Below are 21,687 nucleotides of genomic sequence, written 5' to 3'. Positions count from 1 at the left end.
CACCAAACCCAGGCATTTCTGAGTTCCTCCTATCTAGAGTGCCTTCCTGGCTCCACTGCTATCTTTATTAGCTTATTTGCTCCATGGGGTCATTAGATAGAAAACTGATATTTTTTTCTTCTAAGTAAGGGAAATCAAGAGAAACAACAACATTGCTTCAGTCAGCATTTTCACAGTCCTCATTTGAAGCCAATAAATCAAACAGCATTCAAACAAAAGCATGTTACAACTTGGGGAGGGAAAGAGGAGAAAATCACTATAATTACATGTTGAATGGAAAAAGATGACTATATAAGATGTTCTGCACTGTTGAGAGATAAACCTCCATTTTAAGCTACCTGTTGTATCACATCTTGTTTGAAGAGAAATGGGATGTTATAGCACAGACAGGTTCACATGCAGATACAAGACAAGGGGCAGAACAACAACAGAGCACTAAAACCTAAATGCTGTGTGAACCTAAATGAAGAAAGCTCTCATCAAGTGCTCATCCTGACACCCCACAGCACTGAGACCATATCTAACCTACAGTCTCCCCATAAGCATTTACAAAGGGGATTAAGTCAAAACTCTCTGGTAGGACTGCTGTTCCAACTACATAACAAAATTCAATACACAATAACAACTTCACCTGACCTTGGAATGCAGTCCCTCTGCATTAGGAATATCTCATGTGGACAGACAAAAATCAAAGCAAATTAGCTGAAACCATTGGTAAGCTTGCAAAAGGGCTATAGCCAGCAAACGGAGCTCATATCCCTGAAAGTAGCACTACCTGCCCCAAACAGCTCAAGAGATCACACTCAGCCTTTCAGCATTGCTATAAATAGATTTAAATAGGTTGCAGAATAACTCTTATACTGGAAACACATTAAAATTATATACAACAGAAAGCCTTGTTAGGTCTCACAGATCTTAACTCAGATATGGGCTTTTAACTTGAAGCAAGAAAAAAAACTCCCTAAAACTGCAAGTTAAGGCATTTCCTCACTGGAATGGTCCACAGCCTTTGCAGACACTGTAGTGTTACTTTAGTCACCATTGTACTGCCTCAGACTTTTCTTTACATCTCTTCAAGAGGCATTATGAACATTTAGGACTTTCCTGCCCAGCTACAGAATGATTTAAATGCTACCATTCAGCGATTGATCAGAAAAGCTCATTGTCACAGTTTCCGTGGGTTGCAGGGCTTCTTTACCTGATGTACCACCATCCTTCCAGGTTCTTTTGGATGACCTCCACGGTGACCCCCTTTTCGAACCCAATCTCATCCTTCCCCTGGCTGGCGTACGGCTGGATAGTGACATATTTCTCTTCTGGTGAGGGGAGAAAAGGCAACATCAGTTAGGGTCAGGATCAGTCCAGCTGTTTTTCCACACTGCTTGCTTTTAAACTGTTCTGCAGCGATTACGTGAAGCCATTACAAAAGGCGGAGCCCTGCTCAGGGGCCCACTGGTTATTTATGCTGACGACATGACAGATAATCAGCCCCTTGCCACTACCCTGCTGCTGATAATCACAAAATGTTTCCATGCCAATAATGACACAAAGTCCCCGGAGAGCTTCCCCCCTGCTTCTTCCCGCCTTCCTCCCCCCTCCAAGTTCCTCGAGCGGGTAAGGGAGAGGATTTGAAGCTGGACTGAACTCCCATACTGTAACTTGACAGAATCAATCCGGCTGCCAAATCAGCCGAGCATCACCGCGGGAGCTGCAGCCAGTTGGCTCTTAGCACACGCACATGGCTGCACGGAGCATCGTGTTACTGAAACCCGAGCGCTGCCTGCCCGCAGGGACACATCTCCCCAGCCCAGGGCGGCTGGCCCAGCACGCTGCTCTCCTTGCACCTCCCAAGCAGCACAGGTCTACAGCAACGAGCTTGAAACGTTTAACAGGAAAAAAAAAAAATTACAAAAGAAGTCTGTATACGACAGGAGACAATACAGCATTTGCATCCACGGCTTGCGAAGTGTTTTACAAACATACTTTTGCTAAACCTCACTCCAGGGAAATGCACGTGTGACACTGGTGACGGAAGGCCAGAACTAAGACACACACTTCAAAAGCACAGACTGGATTTCAAGTACGGTGTTTGAGCCAAAAACTTTGCATCCCCATTCATCTCCAGCATCTATCCCCTTCCCAGCTGGGCAGAGGTTTTAAGCAGACTTGCTGAGAGCAAGCCAATAAGCAGAGCAGAACAGACACTTGTCAACATCTTCTTCCACCTACCCAGGAGTCATTTACTGCAGCATTCCCATCACAACAAGGTCAACCTTTCCCTCTGGAGCTTAAAAAATTACACCTGCCATTGAAAACTTGAACTACCATCCTTCCTCTGGAGCAGCAGACATGGAAAGGGTCACAAACCTCCTCTCCTCAACCCAAACTATGGTGCATGTGACACCGTGAGTTTCTGTAGCTAGATTTAAAGGCAGGGAAGGCAAGCAATTAAATGCACCCCAGCCAGCCTTCCTAGCACTTTCTACCAGCAGTCACAACAAGGCAGGGGAAGAACAAATGGGAGAGCTGTCAGTGCAGAGGAATGGGAAGGAAATGTAGTGAATCGAAAGTTCCTGATCACTGCAGAACAAAGGAGCTATGAAAAGGCTGCAGCAGCTTGAAGCAAGCACTCTTTGAGAGTAAAACAGATCCAAGCAGCTGTTTGGTTTCGCAGCTCAACTGCATTTTATTGCTGGGTGAAGCATGGAAACTTTAATGAAAAATAAACCAAAGCCCTTACTGAGACAAAGTAAGAAATAGTACCTCAGAAAAGGGAAAATAATTTTGACAGAGCATCTGATGGCAGCAAATTCAGCAAAGCTGTATCTCTGAAGTCAAGTTCCCTTGACTGGTCATATTTGGATCCTTCTAATTCTGATGGGGCAAAACCTTTGCTACTAAGAGGAGCTGCTGCTCTCTCCTAGGAGGGCTGCTTGACTGGCTTATCACTGGCAAGAAATTCCAGCTAGTTTGTAATTAGCACCATCAGCATATGACACCTTCCCCAGAGAACCACGCCTCTACAAGATGGGGCCTGAAAAAATGAAACCCAGCAAATAAAATCCCAGCTTCCAAGTCACAGGACAGGACAATTCTCCTAGCTAGGTTTCTGCTCTGGGTGGTAGAATTTGACTAATTTTTCCTCCATTTTCAAGTCTGCTGTAGGAACACCATGTCTGGTTTCCACGGCATGCAAAGCACTAAACTGAACTGCAGAAGACCCCTGGGCAGCTAGACCTTGACCCTGTAAGGGCCAAGGGAAAGTTCAGAGCTGCTCTGTCCAGATATATATTGTTTCAGACACTTCCAGGGATGTTTCTAGGACAGTAATACTGAGCTAAGCATATATTTGCTGAGTCTTGGAAGAAGGCCCTCTTTTTTCTTTCCCCCATACCAAAGCTGCTTTATAACCTAGGCTGTCAAAGCTGGCCCTTGCCACTACAACTCCCACAGAAATTGCTCTGTTTATTCTATTTTTCCTCCACACAAACACCAGGCTCTGCTTCACCTAAAACCAGCTATTTGGCTCCTCTCGTTGGGCAGAGTGGTCTCACTCTTCAGAAATGTGGCTTCCCTTCTTCTGCAGATAGCCATGCATAGGAAGGGCGCTCCTTCCTAAACTTCTAAACTCCTGTGTGAGGAATTGAGATGGTGGCCACCCATCAAAACCAACAGCATTGGAGGCTGATCACTCAGGAGAAAGAATAAGGCTCTCTGAAGTGCCACTGTCTCATCCTGTCCATGAGCACCTTCACTGCTTACATCTTCACTCCTGTGGGTTTCAAATAAAGACTACTACTTTTTGAGAGAAAAGCCCTTTAGGTGACTCCTCCCTATACCTTTCTGGAAGAATACAAAAAAATAAAAATTAAAAAAAAAAATCATAGAAATAAGGAGGGAAGAGACAGAAAAAGGATCTCCCATGAAGCAAGACAATCAACAGTGTTAAAAATCAACTCTAGAAAAGAAGGTCCCACAATGTTTTTGTTTAGCAGCTCTATTTTTAAACTGACAGATAAGAGCCAGGAAGCCACCATTACAATTTCCCCTTGCAAAGTACTTTGACAGCAAAAATTACATTTCCAAGATTACACACGTTTGGTTTCTGTCAATGCTGCAGGAGGATTCCACAAACATACATGAGGTTTGTAACTTAAACAGTATTCTGGAGATATGGGCCCCCTTGTAATCAAAGTGTAAATCCTGTTTTGTTTCTCAAATATTATCTCTAGCCAGTGGACACTTTGTATAAACCAAGATTTGCTGAAGGGAACAGGGAAGCTCTCCGTGGATTTGTCACTGAAGAGAAATGATAATAGCATTCAACATATCAGATTATTATCTTCTCTTAAAGACTTTTGAATATTTGACACTTCATGACAGATATGTAAGGTTACTGTAGAGACTCAACGTAGGTAAATGGTTTCATGAGAGAATCAGCAGAGCATCAGACAACAGAATGACACTGCTCTGGGTTACACTGACAAATCTGATATATCATGCTGGTTTCACTCAGCTTCTGTGACAGGCAATAGCATAAAACAGAAGTCAGCAAACCATCTCAGACCTACTACTGATGTTAGATCCCCAGATCTACAGAGAATACAAAAGCATATAATTTTGGTTCATTAAATTTTGACTTAAGAATTACCAGGAAAAAAAAAAAAAAAAAGACAAACTAAATGATAATTTGTATTCCCCAGCTGCAGTTTCTGTTACATCAACCTCAGTGTTGAGGTCAAGTGGGCAGAATAAACTTTACTACATGCTACAAAGCACATACACCAGCTAAAAGGCTGCATTTAGAAACAACAGTCCTACTCCCTTCTAGATAAAAATGGCAAGAAGGCAGCTCTGTTCTTAGTGAGTGACATCCAGAGATCTATTAATGGCTCAATTAGCCAACTTCGCTCACATTTCTTTACCACTAATTTGCAGGGCAAGGACACCTTCCCCAGCTGAGCTGAAGGAGGTTCCTGTCCAGATTTTGAGCTGCCCTAGTAAATCCAAACAAGGCACACATGAAGAAGCAAAGCCCGTTTGGCAAAGAGCTGCAATACACATCTGTCACATCATGCATTATCCAACTGCAGCCTGCTTAGGTTGGAAGGAAAGGATTAGTATGTGTCACTCTCTCTCCTCCCCAGACACTATTTAAAACATGCACAATCAGAATTTTGCACAATTTCAACCACCCAGCTCATACCTTGCTGCTGTAGCTGTGCTCTGCCCAGCCCTCCCAGACACCACTGCAATAGAGTACTCAGTCCAGTACTTATTCCAAAGCCTCAATTCCCTATCAATGTATCATTCTTCTATTTTCTTTCCTCCTTCCCAAAGGAAAGCTTCTATTTTGCTCTGGTTCTACCTAAAATCCCCTGAACAAATACAGTAGAGAACTGGGACTAAAATACAGCGACAGATCTTGGTGGATCACTGGGAAAACAGCATGGACAGCAGGGAACAGTACCTGTGTCCTTGGAACAGCCCACAATAGAGCCTCTGTAGAGAGGGCTTTTTCTAGCAACAAAGGTCTTCCCTCAGAAGATGTAGCACAGGTATGGCTGTGCATGTATACAGGAGAAGGGATCTGAGCTGTATGGTGCCCTGCATTACAGCCACATACACTACAGGGTCTGCACAGATACGCACAACAGACCTGGAAACAAGGAAATCACTGGTCTTTGAGTGCTATGGACCACTTTTTCACAAGTTAACATCTAGTGTCATTCTGTTACCACTAGAAGAGGACATAAGAAGCAAAAAGGAAAGAAAACCAAAAAACCCACCAGAACAAGAATACAACCATTTCCTGTTCCTCCTGCAACACCACAGTGTTTTGCCAAGATGAGGTCTTTTCTATACATAAACAGAAATAGCTCTAAAAAGCCACTTTAAAACCAATTTTTGAATGCGAAGCTGAGTCAAGGCAACTGATAAAAAACTTCATCTAAAACTGGCTAGGACAGTTTAAGCACACCCATGTTTCTTGTCCCACCCATTTTAAAATGTAGCTTAATGAAGTGCAACATCTCACATAAAAAGAATTTATAATACAGCTATTAAACCATCATATGATTTACAGCAGAGCAAGATGACCTGTAGCCACTCTGGCAATTGCTCATCAAGTAGCACAGGTCACCTCAGCAGTCACAGTGTAATGGGGACTGAAATATTTCTTCTGTCTTGCCCAGCCTGTTCACTGTCTGTGATACATCATACTGGCTGCAGAAAAATGAGGCACAATACACTTGGTTTCTTAAATTTTAGGAGGACTTAATGTCAATGACAATTATTTTTGGATAATTGCAGACCTTGACAACTGTGCTTTGTTGCTTTTTCATTGTAGGACTGCAGCTTGTACATAGTGAGCAATTGGGTACATTCCAACACATTCCCTTTAAACAATCTATTCCCAAATAAGTTTTCTTTTGTTTCATTTGGTGTATTTCTGTTAGGTAGTAAAAGGGGAATTTCAAAAGAATTTTGAAGCATTTGTTATGGCATTTTCCATACCAGGTGACCTGTTAGGACACCTTTCCCACAGGAAAAACCTCTGGACAGCTAAAATGAAGCTCCATTCCCTCCTGAAGAAATTGTACCTACTTGGCTGACAAAGCAAGACACTGAACTTGACAGCCTGTGAGGCTCCTCCAATCCCATCTGTCAAACCAGAATTCCATATTTTGCATGTGTGACTGTGCACACACACACACTCTACACTGAAGTTATGAGGTGTCTTGAAAAGGCAGCTTGGTCCCTCCTCTGGCTGTCTGGATTTATACTCAATGTCAAGGAAAGCAGACCTATGGTTTTACAGCTCCAGTTGTAACACAGAGCTTTAGCAGCTCTTTCCAAATCTTCCTTACTCTACCTTCCCAGTTCCCTTGGCACTGATTATTTCAGATTCTTCCTAGTCTATCACCAAGGTGATAGACCTGCCCTGACATTTTCAAAGTCCTCCACCATTACTGCTCCTCGCTGTCCCTTCAGTGACTCTTCTGCACGGCCACTACAGGCACCTCCTGCCTGCTTTGCTCCCCTCCCAGCCTTTCAGCACACACTGCTCTTGTAGAAGGCTCTTGGCACAGCACTGCTCTGCCATTTCAACCAGACTCCTACCAAGTGCATTCCCAATTCAGTTGCTCCATCCTGAATTTTCAACACTGTGTGCTGTGCCTTGCTTTAATATTGTACTACACACACTCACATGTTCATATGGATTTCCCACTCCTTCGAACTCTGTGATCTTTTCCCACTTAGCCTCATGCCTTTCATATGATGTCTCATCAACCTGAGCAGGCTCCTTCCTCGATGGTATCAAATAACCTGAAGCTGTCAAATCCTTCCTAAAATAAGCCTTACCTACCCCGATTTCCTGCCTTACCAAACAAGCTTAGTTTTAGTCCTCCTCTAAAAGCTCTTAAAAATACTGAAAAAGGATCATTTTACACTGTGAAAACCCCTTTGATTTCAATAAGATTCATGCCAAATTGCCACTTGCCCACGTTCCTTTGATGCACAGATCTCCTTCTCTTTGTTTAGGCTGTAAACTATTTGGGACAGGAGCCTTGCCTTTAAGCAGCTAAAATACCACGCACGTTTCCAGCCCTGCACAATCAGTCTCATCTTTCCCAGGCAAACAGCCAATGCTCAGACATTTCTGCCTCCAAGTTCTGAGCACCCCATTTCGCATTCCTCACCCTCACCTCTATTTTGTTAGTTTTCTCTTTTCTGCCTCCATTAATAAGCGTGGAAGTTGTCAGCAGCACTCCAGGAGCCAACCAAATAAGGGAGTAATTTCCTTTGCTCAGCTGGTGCTTGTACATGCCCCCAACTTTCTGTGACCCCATCCTGGTTTGATATACTGGTAGGGATAGGGATAGAGGGGAACTGGGCTAGAAATTAGCCAATTAATGATTTCTCAGCAAAATGCAACGGTCCCAAACCTACATCTTCCAAACCACAGAAGAATTTTCTTTCAAAATACTTTCCCCTCTGTCAGCAGTCTGTGTTTGCCCTCCCCCACTCCTCCATTCCACCCCCTCTTTGTCAGGCCTGCTTCTGGAAAAAGTCTCACTGTTCCAGAAAGCGATGCATTAATTCAACATGGACTTTGTTTTACTTGCCTAAATATGCAGAGAGAGAATGACTGTCCACAGTTATCAAACGTGTCCATCTGCAGACAGAAGCTCTTCAGCCTTTGTCCCTCTTCCCCTCCCTGCCTTCTTTTGTTTTAAATAACAGAAAACCATACACCAACAGAGAGAAAAGAACAATAATCATATTTCTTCTAAACAGCTTTGTATTGTGCATGGTCTTACTTCAATCAAGCAATAAGCATTTACACTACTTTCCTTTGAGATCAGAGTGAAAAAAACCACCAAACAAACAAACAAAAAAGAGACACAACCAAAGGAGAGAACAAACTAAGTCTGAAGCTGCTCTGTACTGGTTTGATTTAGCTCAGCAGTGTCACTCACAGCCTTCTGCTGTGATTGACAAACATTTAATCACCATCAAGCACAAGCAGGGAGGAGTGAAAACAAAGGGAGAAGTCCCATGGACGGGGCTGCCAAAGAGGGCAGAGCAGCTCAGGTGAGATGCAGGAAAGGGCAAGAATGCACGAGCACATCAGCCAGGCTGGATTATCAGTACTGATCAAGTGCTCTTTCCACAGCTACAAAACTGGCTGCAAAACCACCCACCTGGGCTAGGACGGGGGGTTCCAGTATTAAGACCAACTCAGGATGAGGTTCAAGTATCAAGACCACTAGGTTACATGGCTGCCTTCCCTCTACACACTGCTTTTCTCCATCAAGCTCCCTCTCTCCCTAAGACAGGCAAGCAGTGGGAAGTCCTAACTTTAACTGTTTCAATGAATCTCTTATTCTTTGTGTTAGGAGCTACTCCTAAATAATTGACTCATTTGGCAGAAATTCAGCCCATATGTCAACTATATTGTTGGTATGAATAACTTTCTAGTGCTTTCCTGCACTGTAACAGCTCCAATTGAAAGCATTGGGCACAAAACCAAAGCAGCAATAACTTAGCTCAGATATTTGGCTTAGAAGACAGGGATGTAACGTCCCAATTTTACCAATCAAACAGTAAAAGGACAAATAACTTTTCATTAAATTAGCCTGTATATAATCCCAAATTCCCTTCCAGGGGAAGTTCCAAATAAATGCGTGTGTAGAATTACAATTTTAACCCTGCACAAAACAAGAACTCTGCAGCTTGCAGGTCTAGTGAGTGTCAAGTTTGAGTAAAACTACAAACTTTCAGGCTTGTCCTCACAACCCATATTTGTATTACTGGAGTTCCAGAATGTATAGGAAAAAGTTTAGAAAATGTACCACATTTAACATTAAAAAACCCACAAGCTTTGCAGCTACATAAGAAACACAAACCATTGTAATCTCTTAGATCTGGGCACACCACAGACCATTTTAAAGAAAATAGTTCAGCAGCAAAAGTCATCTGTTTCTCTTTGCAGAAACAGACTACAGCTGTTCCCTTAGCAGATTTCTTTTTTCAGGTTTAAAAAAGGAGCACTATCATGATATGCAACAATTTGTCCTCCACGTTTCTTATTCACAGACCCAGTAACATGGCTTCCCAATATCTGGAGGTCAGAGATGCCTAGTCTCTTCAAAAGGCTTTGGAAAGGGTAGAAATAAATAAGCTATAGGCTACCCCTAATAATTCTTCCCCATCAGGCAGTCTAAGAGGGAAGCAAACCCTCCTCCCTTCTGCACTCAGGCTTTCTCAGTGTTTTTAATATTCAAGTCACTTAGAAAATTCTGCCCTTCAGAAACAGCACTTAATTCCTTTGATTCTGGCCTTAAAGTGATTCTATCACAGGCCTAACTGATAAAAATGCTTATTAATGGTACCCAAGCATAAATACAAAGGGAGGCATCCTTTACAACTTGCTCTTAAATTCCAGTGAACTCCTGGAGCTCACCCTTCCAGCAGCAAGGACTATTTCAAGCAGAATATTGCTGGGTGGGAGGAATTTCAGCCAAAATGCTTAACTGAGTTTGTTTCCAAGGAAGAGGCCAAGCAGGGAAGGGGAAGCTGTTCTGCTTGTTTTGAACAATTCTAGCAACCTCCTGTTTGAACAACTTGAGTTCTTCTGTGCTTTGGAGCAAGGACTTGAAGGTTGGCAGGGGGGTGCACATGTACACTTCATGTATTCTGTCATTTCCATGCAAATCCACCCAAATTTGGCCTTGTTAGAACTCTTCGGGGCTGGGATGGGAGGGGAAGATGGGAGAAAACCTCTTCTGACCTCATATAAACCATGCTCTGTTAGAGAACAGCAGGCTGGACACCCAGAGAGACTCGTACTTTCAACAACTGCACTTTGGAAGTCGTGTATGTCTGTACAGGCTGCAGCTCTGCCAGATCATGAAGCCACTGTCTCCGACTTGTGCCCATTTATTCAAGTCCCTTTCTTTACTTCCAATAAGCCTGCTCTTAAAAGCGTTCCCTAACCTATCATTTCTGATGACATTAAACAGCTTATTTTTAGCCAGCCTGGCTAGCTGTGGCTGAAATACATTGGAGAGACCTTATAGAAGCAGCTCAGTCACAGAGGGTGCCCCAAACCTTGGACAGAATCATAGATTGCTGAAGTTTGTGCCAAGTCCAAGTGCCAAGATTCAGTCTGAGATAAAGCACATATTCTCCAACACTCTCAAAACCCTAGTGCTGCTTGGGCCTAATAGGGAAGAAACCGTAATGAAGCAAGAAAAGCAAGAAAAAGGCAAGGATGGAAGAGCTTAGTGGAGCCTGTAGTGGGGAAGACTGCCAGGGAGGACACTGACAGTGGTCAGAGGGCAGGCCTGGAGAAGATGCACACAGATGGTGGGCATCAGAATGCAAGAGGGCAAACTTGGGAATGCAACTTAGGTCCTTGAGTCTTACCAGCTGACTGCTAAGGGACTGGTTATAAGGTCTTAATAGTTTATGGAGCTTTTTTTGCAATACTGTATGAATAAGAATGCATTTGTTTTCACCAGTAAATAAATTGTTTAGAAAACTGATTCCCATGAATTCTCCCAGTTAAATTGCCAGGAAGCATCTGGCAGCGTTTGAAAAGCAGAATAAGTAGCTCCCAAACTCTTGGGGCACAGAAATAAGCAGACATTTTTTTTTCCCCCAAGATAGTATGTGTGCCTGTGAGGGGTTTTTGGTGCCTTCAGAGGGCATTTGGTGGCTGAGAAACAAGACATTGTCTTCTGAAGATAGTCATTGTCCTGCTGCAGGGTCAAGCTATGGCAGGAAGAACACAACTCTTGTTACTTTTGTTTCCTCAATAATAATTTGAAACAAAGTTAAAGGGTCACTGGAAAGCTGGATGTGCTTGAGACACAGGTGTCTGCACACAGTACCATCATCAAATCCAGAAGGTAAATTTGCCACTTTGAAAATACATTCTCTCCTTAATAGGAAAAGACATCTTTCCATCAACTGGGAATCATCTCTTGTGCTTACATTTGGATCCATTCCCTCAGTAAGGCTGTCTGAAAGTTACAGGGGTGCAAACAGTGCTTTGTCCCCCCTTTCCTTTTTGAAGTGCAATAAACACATCTGGATAATTTTGCAAGGGGAGCAGGAGATAGACAGGGATAGCTTTGCTCTGGGAAAGATGATTCACCTGCTCTTAAGACATACTTGGTTTAGAAGGCTCCTCAGACTTTACTCAAACACAGCTTCACCCAAACACAAGGTGTTCCCCCCTACCCTGCCATACTCACTGTTAGACCAGCAAAAGCTAAAAGAACACAAACCAAACCAACTAAAATGCTGCTACTGGTGGCATTTTTAACACCTAGGAATGATGTCAAAAACTCCTAAAAGTTCTCAAGTCTCTCTTTAGTACCAAGCACTGCTTGCAAGGAAGAGAGGGGACTGCAAATGGAATGACTTTTATCTTTCCACACCACACACTTTTCCAGTATGCACATCTCCAACCATGGCTTTTTAGCATTGAACTCATTTTAACAGCCCTGAAAGTATTACTTGTCCTTACCGAGGAAACACTGAGCACAAATATGCCCAAGTTAAAACACAACAGATGTGAGCATCCCCAACAGCACAAAGAGTCAGACTGCAGAGCCACCCTTGGCTACCAGCCTCCAGCTCCTGGGCTGCCTCATCCTGGCCCCAAGACACCCTCAGGCTGTCGTGTACAAAATCCACATCTGAACTCTGGAGCTTCGGCCCCTCACTACCAAAGAGCCAAAGACGCAGATCCCGAGACACAACAGCTGAAGGCACAGTGTGGCTTTTGGTGCCAGAGGAAGCTATGAATTCACCTCGACTCTGCTGCCTGTTGACTATCCCGCCCAGCGTCCATCGCCGGTCCAGGCGCCTCAGGTGAGCCTTGCGTCGTTTAGAAACTAGTTTGGAACACGGATGGAAACAAAACAAAGGGAAAAAAAAAGAAGAAACAAAAAAATGATGGGAGGGTGAGGAATAAAAACAAAACATGGTGTTTATGAGCACTGGTCCTGTTAGTGGGAATGGGTTAGGTGGGATGCAGATGTTCTGATTTAGTTTATACAGTACAGTGGAGCAAGTTAACTTCTTGAGCTTGAGCGACATGAGCCATCCAGAACTGTCACAAATTGCCACTCTTGCTATTGGCTTTTCTTAAAAGATAGTAATTATTATAAAAACTCAAAAACATATACACACTCCATAACAAGCTGCACAACTAAAGGCAACTTGTCCAAGGAGAGTGCAGTGGCAGGATACATCATCATTGCTGTTGCATCCCCTAATTCAGCTGGATGATCTTTGGGGAATTCAGTCTATTGCATTTGACATCAAACCCAACAGGGCTCTAAATCTCCCTAAGAAAAATTATCACACTCTAAATAAACCCACAAACTCTTATGTTATGAGGCAACTTACAGCAGCACTTAGGGACTGAACCCAAGTGAAACGTGTCTGATGTGCTTGCAAGATGTGGCTTGCATTCATTGCCACAGCTAGTTCTCATGATCAAAACTTCTAATATACAGATTAGGATACCAGAAAAAAACCTAACCTTGCAATTATTGAGCAGGCTCAAGAAGCTAACAAGCCAGGACTGAGTGTTAGTTACATACTCAAACAATAATTTATGTTTAAAGTATAAACAAAGACAAGACACTCATGGAAATGGCACTGCAAGAGCAGCTGTGCACAGAGGACACCACTTGTTTTCTGGATCACATATTTAGATCTCCACTCAGATTTTTCTTCTGCCTGTACAGGTGTGAAAGACACTGGAATCATCAGAATGGCACAGAAATACAGACAAACACTTCCATTTTTTCCATTCAAGGGCTTCCGTTCCAGTTTGGCAACTACTGCAAAGGTGTTTGGTGCTGCCTGCAAAGCAATACAATATATTGCAAGATAGTGACAGCTGAAGTGCAAACACAGTCATTTTACCAGTGGTGCTGGAAAGCTGTTCATAAACTTTGATATCACATCATTAATAATAATTCAATTTTGTGTATGTGCACTTATACCCTAATAATGGAGTAGACACCATTGTCCTCTAGAACTGTGTTCTGTAGACAATCAGGCACAGCAAAATTATTTGATTGGGAAACCGTTGGCTGAACTTCACCAAAGAATGGCTTTTGACTTTTTGTCTTTTATATCTGTCAGGGACTTAGACCAGACTTTTATAGCCAGCTCACTCTCCCCAATTTCTCCTTTGCTGTAGGGCCCAAACCTTTCCATGCCACCCTAAGCAGAGGTATGGTGAATAGTGTTGAACATTATCTGGTCTGTGGTACTCTGTACTTCCCCTGTGATCCCATGCTGGTCAAAAACCAACCACAAAATTTCAGATGAGCCAAATCTCAAGATTATAGATAGTTTTGGTTTTGGCTCGCGGAAATCAGTGATCCTCTTGGAAGCCCTTGAAGGGACAAAAGATGAGCAGATTTAACCTGGTGACTTTCCCCAAATCAAAAGGCCATTAGCCAGTTACACACATGCTACACAAGAGATGACACAGGACACCTTGCTAGACACACAGATTATAGCAGAGAGAGATGCCTGCATTAGGAAATTTCTATACAAGAAGGGAGGAAATGAAATGTTGAATGTAAAGGCTTGCAGGATGAAGGGGTGCAGGAGGGGTAGAAACTGGCTTAAGGTGTCAGTCCAGAGTCATTGCTTCCTCCTTCGCACACTGGGAGTTTGGAGGATTTAGCCATCCAGGAACACTCCTTGAAAACAGTGGGTCACACAGATCCACCACACCATGTCCTCTCAACATCTGTCCATCCCCTTTTATACCACAATGATGTTTTTGTACAAGCCAGGGTTTTTACCTCCTTAAAAATACTGAATTTTGCCACTTTGCCCAGACTTGGACTTGGTCAGTCATGCCACAGTCATCAGAAAAGTTGCTTATTAACAAGTGTCTGCACCTTTTCAGACATTACTTTAACACATTTACTTTATCAGCTCCTGTAGCTGTTAAATGCTTCTTTAGATTGTGTTCTGATTGTTTTCCAAGCCTTGCAAGATGTGTTGGTCTAAACATAGGCCCAGGTAACAATCAGCTGTCTGCCTTCCCCCAGACAAAAATCTTGTGCAAGCTCAGGTGCAGGGAGGAAACACTTTTGTCTTTCTCAGGGAACAGACTATTTAAAGAGAGATGTGGAAATATTACTGCTACGTAGAGCAGAATTATTAGCAAGACGTGTTCAGCACCCCTCTATCTTTACTGAGCCTGCCACAGCAGAGCAGACTTCCAGGTTTGCCTGACTTGTGGACTTGTTCCAGGCCTGTTCAAATGGGTTGAGGGACAAGGAGTTGATACACAAAGATCCCTACATTGGTGTTTCTGCTTTTTCAAAGTTGGGGGAGCAGAGATTGCACAGCTGCAGGAAGTCAATGTCTGTTGGAATCACTCTGAAACTTGTATAAGCTCTAAATTCTGGGGCTAAGGCACTTAATCCACCAAAAGTGCCTTCCTCCTCAGTTCCATCAGAGCCCCTTTCTCCTGCCTACCCAGAGAGAGCTGTCAAGTTTTCTAAGTACAGTCACTGTGAGACACCTTTTTAAAGACAGTGAATCCAAGTAATTATTTCCTCTCTTATGAAATATTTATATGGAGAAGAACAGCCCAAGTAAAGAACTAGAAGAGAAGAAATAAAGAATGTATGAAGTCTCAGCTTAAATGGTTAATAACACAAACCAAAGTTACTAAAAAGCAAGCAAAAGCTGGGTCACATCAAAGCAGCTGCAGAGGTTTTGCAATTGGACCTATCACTGAGATGGGACTGAGCAGAAAGGGAAGGGCAGTCTCAGGTTTCAGCATATCTGGATTTGGAGTAAGGCAGGGAGCAGCTGTGCTGACCATAGCTGAAGGGAGCAGTGTAATGGATTAAAAGGGACTGAGAGGAAGGAGATAAGGAATATTTGATGGATTTTCATTACCCAGGACAGACTGCTGTGTGGCAGCATCCCTGTGCAGAATACACTCCAGAGTACAGCATGAAAGAGGAGAAGAGCTTGAAATGAAAGCAGTTTAAGCAATAAGGCTGTCAAGCATGCACCATATTTAAGAGTCAGGAAAAGGGAGGAAGCTACAGACCAACAGACAAGGCTTCAGTGCTTGCAGACCAGAGCAGTAAAGTTTTGTCTTTAATAACAGGGAAATTTTACTCACTGCTTTTGCATCCACTAAGATGTTGCATCACACCAGACTGGTTCCTGGCCTACCAGTCTAGAGCTGGTCTGCCTCTAAGCCAGGATATGTGTAGGCTTGAGCAGGGAAAAATGAGTTACAAAACCAAAGATTTCAATAAGCAGCAGATGTCACCCTTGGAGCCCAGCACAAAGTCCTGTTTTGCCTGTCTGCTATTTTAATGGGCAGATGGTCACCCAAACACATCTCTAAGCCTCCTGCCTGTGCTAAGGAAAGGTCAGGTGAATTTCCACATAGATTTTACATAAGTGTCACATCAAGAGCACCTAGATTTAGCAACAGATTCACTAGAATGGAGCAAATAGTAATAAAAGTGTCCTTTGTACACAGTTGCTACATGAGAAGCCCATTAAGATGTGGTTAGTCTTTCATAATGGAACTGAGGAACATGCAATGCTGAACTATTCCATTTCTGGAACCTGAATTAAGTATCTTTAGTTAAAACAAAACAAAACAACACCACCCAAAAAACCACCCAGTGCAGCTAAATACATATACATGACACATGGCATCACACTTTTAACAGATTGAGACCATACCAAATAAAATTACCTTTCCACACAACCACAGACCAACAGCAAACAGCAGTGAAATTAGTTTCAAAGATTAATTCAAAGGAAATTGAGAAGCAACTATTCAAGTTAAATCTCACTCCTTTCAATGGCCTCTGGCTCTCTTATGCATCTTCTTCCAATTAGAAGCTCTCACTTGAAGGGAAAAAAGCATAAAGCAATTTTCTCTTGCTAAGAAAAAGCTTTCCATACCTTCCCCAAATTTAGATGTATTGATGTCAGAGTCATCTCTGGTTCCATTTTGGGATTCCAGGTATGTAGCAGGGACCCATCCCTGCTCCTCTGCTGTGCTCACAAACCACCAACCTACAAAAAGAAGCAAAAGAAGTTTCTCAGTCAACATTTAGAGGAACAAGAATAGTAAAATGCTACAGAGAAGATGGCAAAATCAGCAGTGCTGGCGCGTATTTGAGGTATTCTGCGGCTTCCTAGAAAAAGAAAGTGTTTAGGGCTATTATACCATTTCTAACAGATCCTCTCACAGTGGTAGTGTGCAGGCTTGCTAGAAGAAGGGTGCAATGAAGCAATTATCAATTTATTTTAAGAAATTCCAAGTCCATCCATGATAACTTTGACTTAAATCCTCTAATTCAGTTTTTCCAAGCTGGTCTTGCTACATGTACATCTGCAGTATTGAAACACTTTGTACGTGTAAATGTGTACATGTGCACATATGTGAAACAGCACAAACACTGCCCAAATCCTAATATGAAGTATTACAAAAGGCAAAAGAGGGAAACAGCAAAGACATTCATAGAAGAGCACAGATTTCAGAACAGGATATAAAAGTGCTTCTAGAGCACTTGTAACCGCAGCTGGTGTTTAACAAACATGACCTGAATTCAATACCCTGGGAAGCTGGAAAGTACTGCACAGAACAGAAAAAGAGACAAAACCCAACTGAAATCTGACTTCAGGCCACAAGCACCAGTTATTTACCTTCCCACCTGAAGATCCAAGTTTCAACCAGTATCTACAAAAATCTTAAGTATTCAGCAACATATATGGATATAACCTTTAGGTCATATCTGTGGACAGATGAATAAAATTATATGCATGCCAGTTTCAGATTAAATGCATTCCAGCTATAAGCATCCTTGCCTCTTTTCTTGCTTGGTTACACTGATTTATTTAATCCTCCAATGGTTTTGACATAGACTCACTCACCCAAGAACTTGCTGCTCTCAGATATGAGCATAACTAGATTCTCCTCCATTCAGATATGGTCTGGGTTTAGACAACAGGAAAATAAAGAGTCTAACAGGTAAGCAAACTACTTGTGTTGTTTTCTGTGATACCCCAGTTTCCCCAGAAAACAAAAGCTGCTTTGTCAGGACCATGCAAACCGTTATCCATTACTGCCCTCCCCAAACAGCTCCCAAAGGGGGCTGGGAAAAGAGCTATTTATTATATGCACCTCAGAACAGTTTACAGACTTTGATGGCTGTCATAAACACAGCAAATTTCACAGAAGCCTGCCTGTGATGAGCAAAGGTGCCAGCCTGGACTGTAAAGAGATGGGCACCAACACCAGTGAGCTGTGAGGTGGCCACACATGCCTCCCACAGCTGGGATGCCACAGCCCAGCAACAGGGAAAGGAAGGTCTGCTGGGCTCTGCTGCAATGCCACATGCCACCGGCTGTTAGAGAAAAACCACCCTGCTGAAACAATGCTCAAGTGTTCGTGCTGAAAGTCACCCAACTTCATTCCAAATCCTGTCATGGAAGATTTTACCAGAGAACAGTAGCTGCAAACCCTTCCTTTCCTCCCTGGGGCATGTGTCTGGGAGACAATGTACCTCAAGCAACAACCCCTCACATGCCCCCAGGCAGCTCCTAGGCAGCTCTATTTATTTACTCTCCAAATTCAGACATAGATTTCCATCTTCTGGCCCAGCAGAGGTTTGGAAACTTTGCTTCACAAGGCTCATGGTTGGAAAGTTTAAATTTAGTTACTCTCCCTCAGCAGGAGGTGGATTCTCCTGCCACGAAGCCCACAGGAGTGAACATGCAGGATCTGCCAGACCGTTTCAAAAACACGTCTTCATGGTTGCTCTTTATTTCACCAGGAACGTATCGACATGGGAAGCAAACACAGTTTAACATACACTTGTAATTAGCCACAAAATGTAAGAAGCTGGCTTCCAGCTGATATTAATTAGACTGGAATAGTTTACGTAAACTCTTCCTCAGAAAGAAATGAAACACAAGCACAAAAGGCACTTGCCTACACTTAAAAATGTACATTTGGGCCAAATTCAAACCATGGTAAAACCATCTTTGGAGGGCTGGATTGCACTTCTTTGACACCAACCCCGTGGTAGCCCATTTCACAACAGAGCTCTTCTGGTTTGTCTCACCAGCCTCAGAGCCAAGTTTAGATCTTCTGTGTGGGGCCATAGGGTAGCTGAGTCTCCATCCATCTAAACATGACTCAGGCTAAAGCTCCTAATCGCCACAGAACTCATAAGAGCTATAATTTCTTTCTAAAGATTTCCTTTATAAACTCAGCACAAGGGTAAAGTATAAATGAGAAACCTCTGTAGCTACTGAGAAATCACAGCATTTGTCCAAGTTCAGGGAAAACCAGCTCCCCACTCTTAAATTCTCTTCCTCCATTTCAAGCTTGCTTCTCAGAAGGACAGAAAAAAGGCTTTATTACAGCCCATCGAAGGAGCATGTCAACAGAAAATGTGTTTTGCCTAAACAGACTCAACAACTGAGAAGACTGAGAAACTTCCAGCAACACCCCCCAGCAGCAGAGAAGTCACAAATGGGTGCTCACAAGCAAGATGTGCCAAGTCTCACAGTGATCAAGTAACCACTGTTGAGGCAGCACATCCCTTATGAGACCAAAACCTAAATTATAATGGCACATCCGAGCCATAACTTTACAGAAAGGAAATTACAGCACAGTGCGAGAATTGACTTGTAGCAGAAAATGGCTGCAGTGCAGACAAGCTCCTCAACACAGCCTGTGCATGACAGCCACGAACTGCAGAACTCTGCCCTGCTGATCATGAAGTACTTGCTCTGCACCGTCCCCTCATTAGAAGCATTAGGGCAGCTGCTGTTTGGTACCACCATCCCTTCCCCCTCTCACCCTCAGGTTCATGGGTATTCATGGCTTGCAGACAAATTAGACAGATCAATCTTTGTTTGCACCATTATAGCCCCAGCTTTCTGCAAAAAAAATCTCCTGTCCCATCCCCTGCCATCTTTCCCAACCCAGAGCATCACAGAAAACTTGCTTTTGAAACACAGAACAAAACATTGCATTTATTTTGAGTTCTCCCTCTATGCTGAAGTTTAGCTTGACTTCACAATTCATTATTAAAACCATTCTGCAGCAACATCTGCAGGGAATTATGTAAAGTTATCTCTGTGCACTGCCAAGCCAGTCTGAGGTTCACTCTTGCACTCACACCATCTGTAAAAATTAGGCAGTGCTTTACAGCCTGAGTTAACCCTTATAGGTGCCCCATCTCTCAGGCACCAAAACAACTCTAATGCTGATGTGGCATGGATGTCTAGACTGAGACTCCCAAGCCCTCAACTCTGACGAGGATTTAAAGGGAGTTTGAGCTTCACAAAGGCACAAAGGGAGTTGTAGCCACTGTGTCCAGACCAAATTCAACTTTGCTGCATTACTCCAACTGCCTCGACACTAACCCAAGAACATAACTTTTTAAGATAGGAGTGCAATTTTGTCCCCATGTATGTTGCTGCTTTGGCTGGCATCAGCAACAGCCAAGATATCTCCCTATTCACCAAGTCCACCTAGGCTCAGATAACTCCCAGGCATTTCACAAGTTACCAAGAAACTACCAGTTCCACTTGACAGGCATATAATGCACATGGCAAAAGATGGTGATTGCAAAATGGATTGGTCACACTGGAGAATGACTAAATGACAAAAAGTCTTGGATTCTAAAAAAATCATGTTCTTACTTATAATTGTATTCCCAGTCCTCTTCCCAAAAGGCTTTTGCAGAAGCAAAAGAATTAAGCAAATGTTAACCACAAAATACACCATGGGAGACTACTGGAACACAGCTAAAAGAGTATATTTTATGCCACTTTTGCTCATGTTTGCTGCATCTTTACCTATCCATACTTGGATGGATGACACACACCCAACAGGAGAACAAGCTATTCCCGTTGAAGCCTGTCTGATCATAAGATGCTACAAAACACTTTAGATACATAAAATTGCAGGATCATGCTGAACTTTGTTTTCTAATTCTCTCCTCAACCATTAATTTCTCTGTAAACTTTGATTGTCACTTTATGAGCTTAACTCAAGTAAACAGGACTGATAGCACCACTGTAAAAGGACATGGCTATTTCTCCAGCATGAGTAGACTACACATTCTTCTAAACAAATACTTAAGTAACACTCCACCTCTCAAGAGTCTTGGAAAAATCCCACTCAGGCAGCAGTCTGGTACATTTGACATGGTCTATGGGCTTCTGAGAGCTGTCCATTTTTAACTCCTTCTGCCTTGGAACTCTCTTGAGAGGTTCTTTTGATCCAACAACATAAATTGTCCTACAAAGCTGTACTAGGTACAATTAGGTCACTTCCAAATCAGTCACACAGACCTTTTCCTGCCAACAGCTGATTACTTCCCTTCAGAGATATAATCTACTTCATTAAAAACAGCTAAGATAAGGGTGCTGCTGCACAGTTGAAGGCACTCGCTTTTTCCACCCCTCCAAAGCTCTTGCCCCACAGTACATATATATTTATAGACATAGGGCAGTCAGTTGTAACTGCCTCTGACAGACTTCTGAAGAATATGTAGAAGCAGATGTATAAAGGCACCAGAAGTAGCTTTTACAAGAGGGATTTTCTGCAGTAAGCTTATTCTCACACTCACTCCTGTATCTGCTGTTAGACACTACCATTGTCTATGCCGCCTCTGCTCTCTCTAAAAGGCTTTTTCAGTCCCACACACTTGGAAAAGGCACAAGGTTGAAACCACTAAATTCATATGAAGGCCAGTGTCCAACTGCTGAGAGTTTTATTCTAACAATTCACAGAAGAGGCATCTTTAAATATGGAGATACGTGCAAGAGGTTTTTCTAGCACAGAGCTGACTGCAGTTTAGGGTACAGAAGTCTGTGAATGACTCAGTGCAAGGCAGACTAAGGCTGTCATCTTAGGATGATTTTTTTAAAGCTAGTGAAATATTAAAGACCGCTTTCACCTCAAAACACATAATGTTTCCCAGCCTGTGTGCACTGCAGATCTCACTGCAGCCACCACTCAACCATGGAGCAATGTTTGTCTTAGAGATGGAAGTGGGGCCCAAAGACATGCTCCAGGAAGAAAGATGTTTGTGGAGGACATCCTATTCAAGCACAATTAAGATC

The 21,687-nt window shown here is 42.9% G+C and overlaps 1 protein-coding gene across 4 annotated transcripts in view; it reads right to left on the bottom strand.

Moving 5' to 3' along the window:
* The window catches only part of SH3PXD2A (SH3 and PX domains 2A), a 247,959-nt gene that overhangs the window by 21,387 nt on the left and 204,885 nt on the right, over positions 1-21,687 (bottom strand). For 3 of the 4 annotated variants that reach the window (XM_066323649.1, XM_066323646.1, XM_066323647.1), the window contains 3 exons: positions 16,501-16,614; positions 12,330-12,413; positions 1,199-1,316 (listed from right to left, as the gene is read on the bottom strand). In XM_066323649.1, the coding sequence (XP_066179746.1) occupies positions 1,199-1,316; positions 12,330-12,413; positions 16,501-16,614 (316 nt within the window). The remainder of the gene's footprint in view (positions 1-1,198; positions 1,317-12,329; positions 12,414-16,500; positions 16,615-21,687) is intronic. The other variant, XM_066323650.1, reaches the window with a different exon arrangement.

The sequence above is a fragment of the Sylvia atricapilla genome, chromosome 8, assembly GCF_009819655.1.
Source record: "Sylvia atricapilla isolate bSylAtr1 chromosome 8, bSylAtr1.pri, whole genome shotgun sequence".
NCBI lineage: Eukaryota > Metazoa > Chordata > Aves > Passeriformes > Sylviidae > Sylvia > Sylvia atricapilla.
Note: the sequence above shows the minus strand (reverse complement) of the source record. Positions and strands in the feature narration are given on the sequence as shown.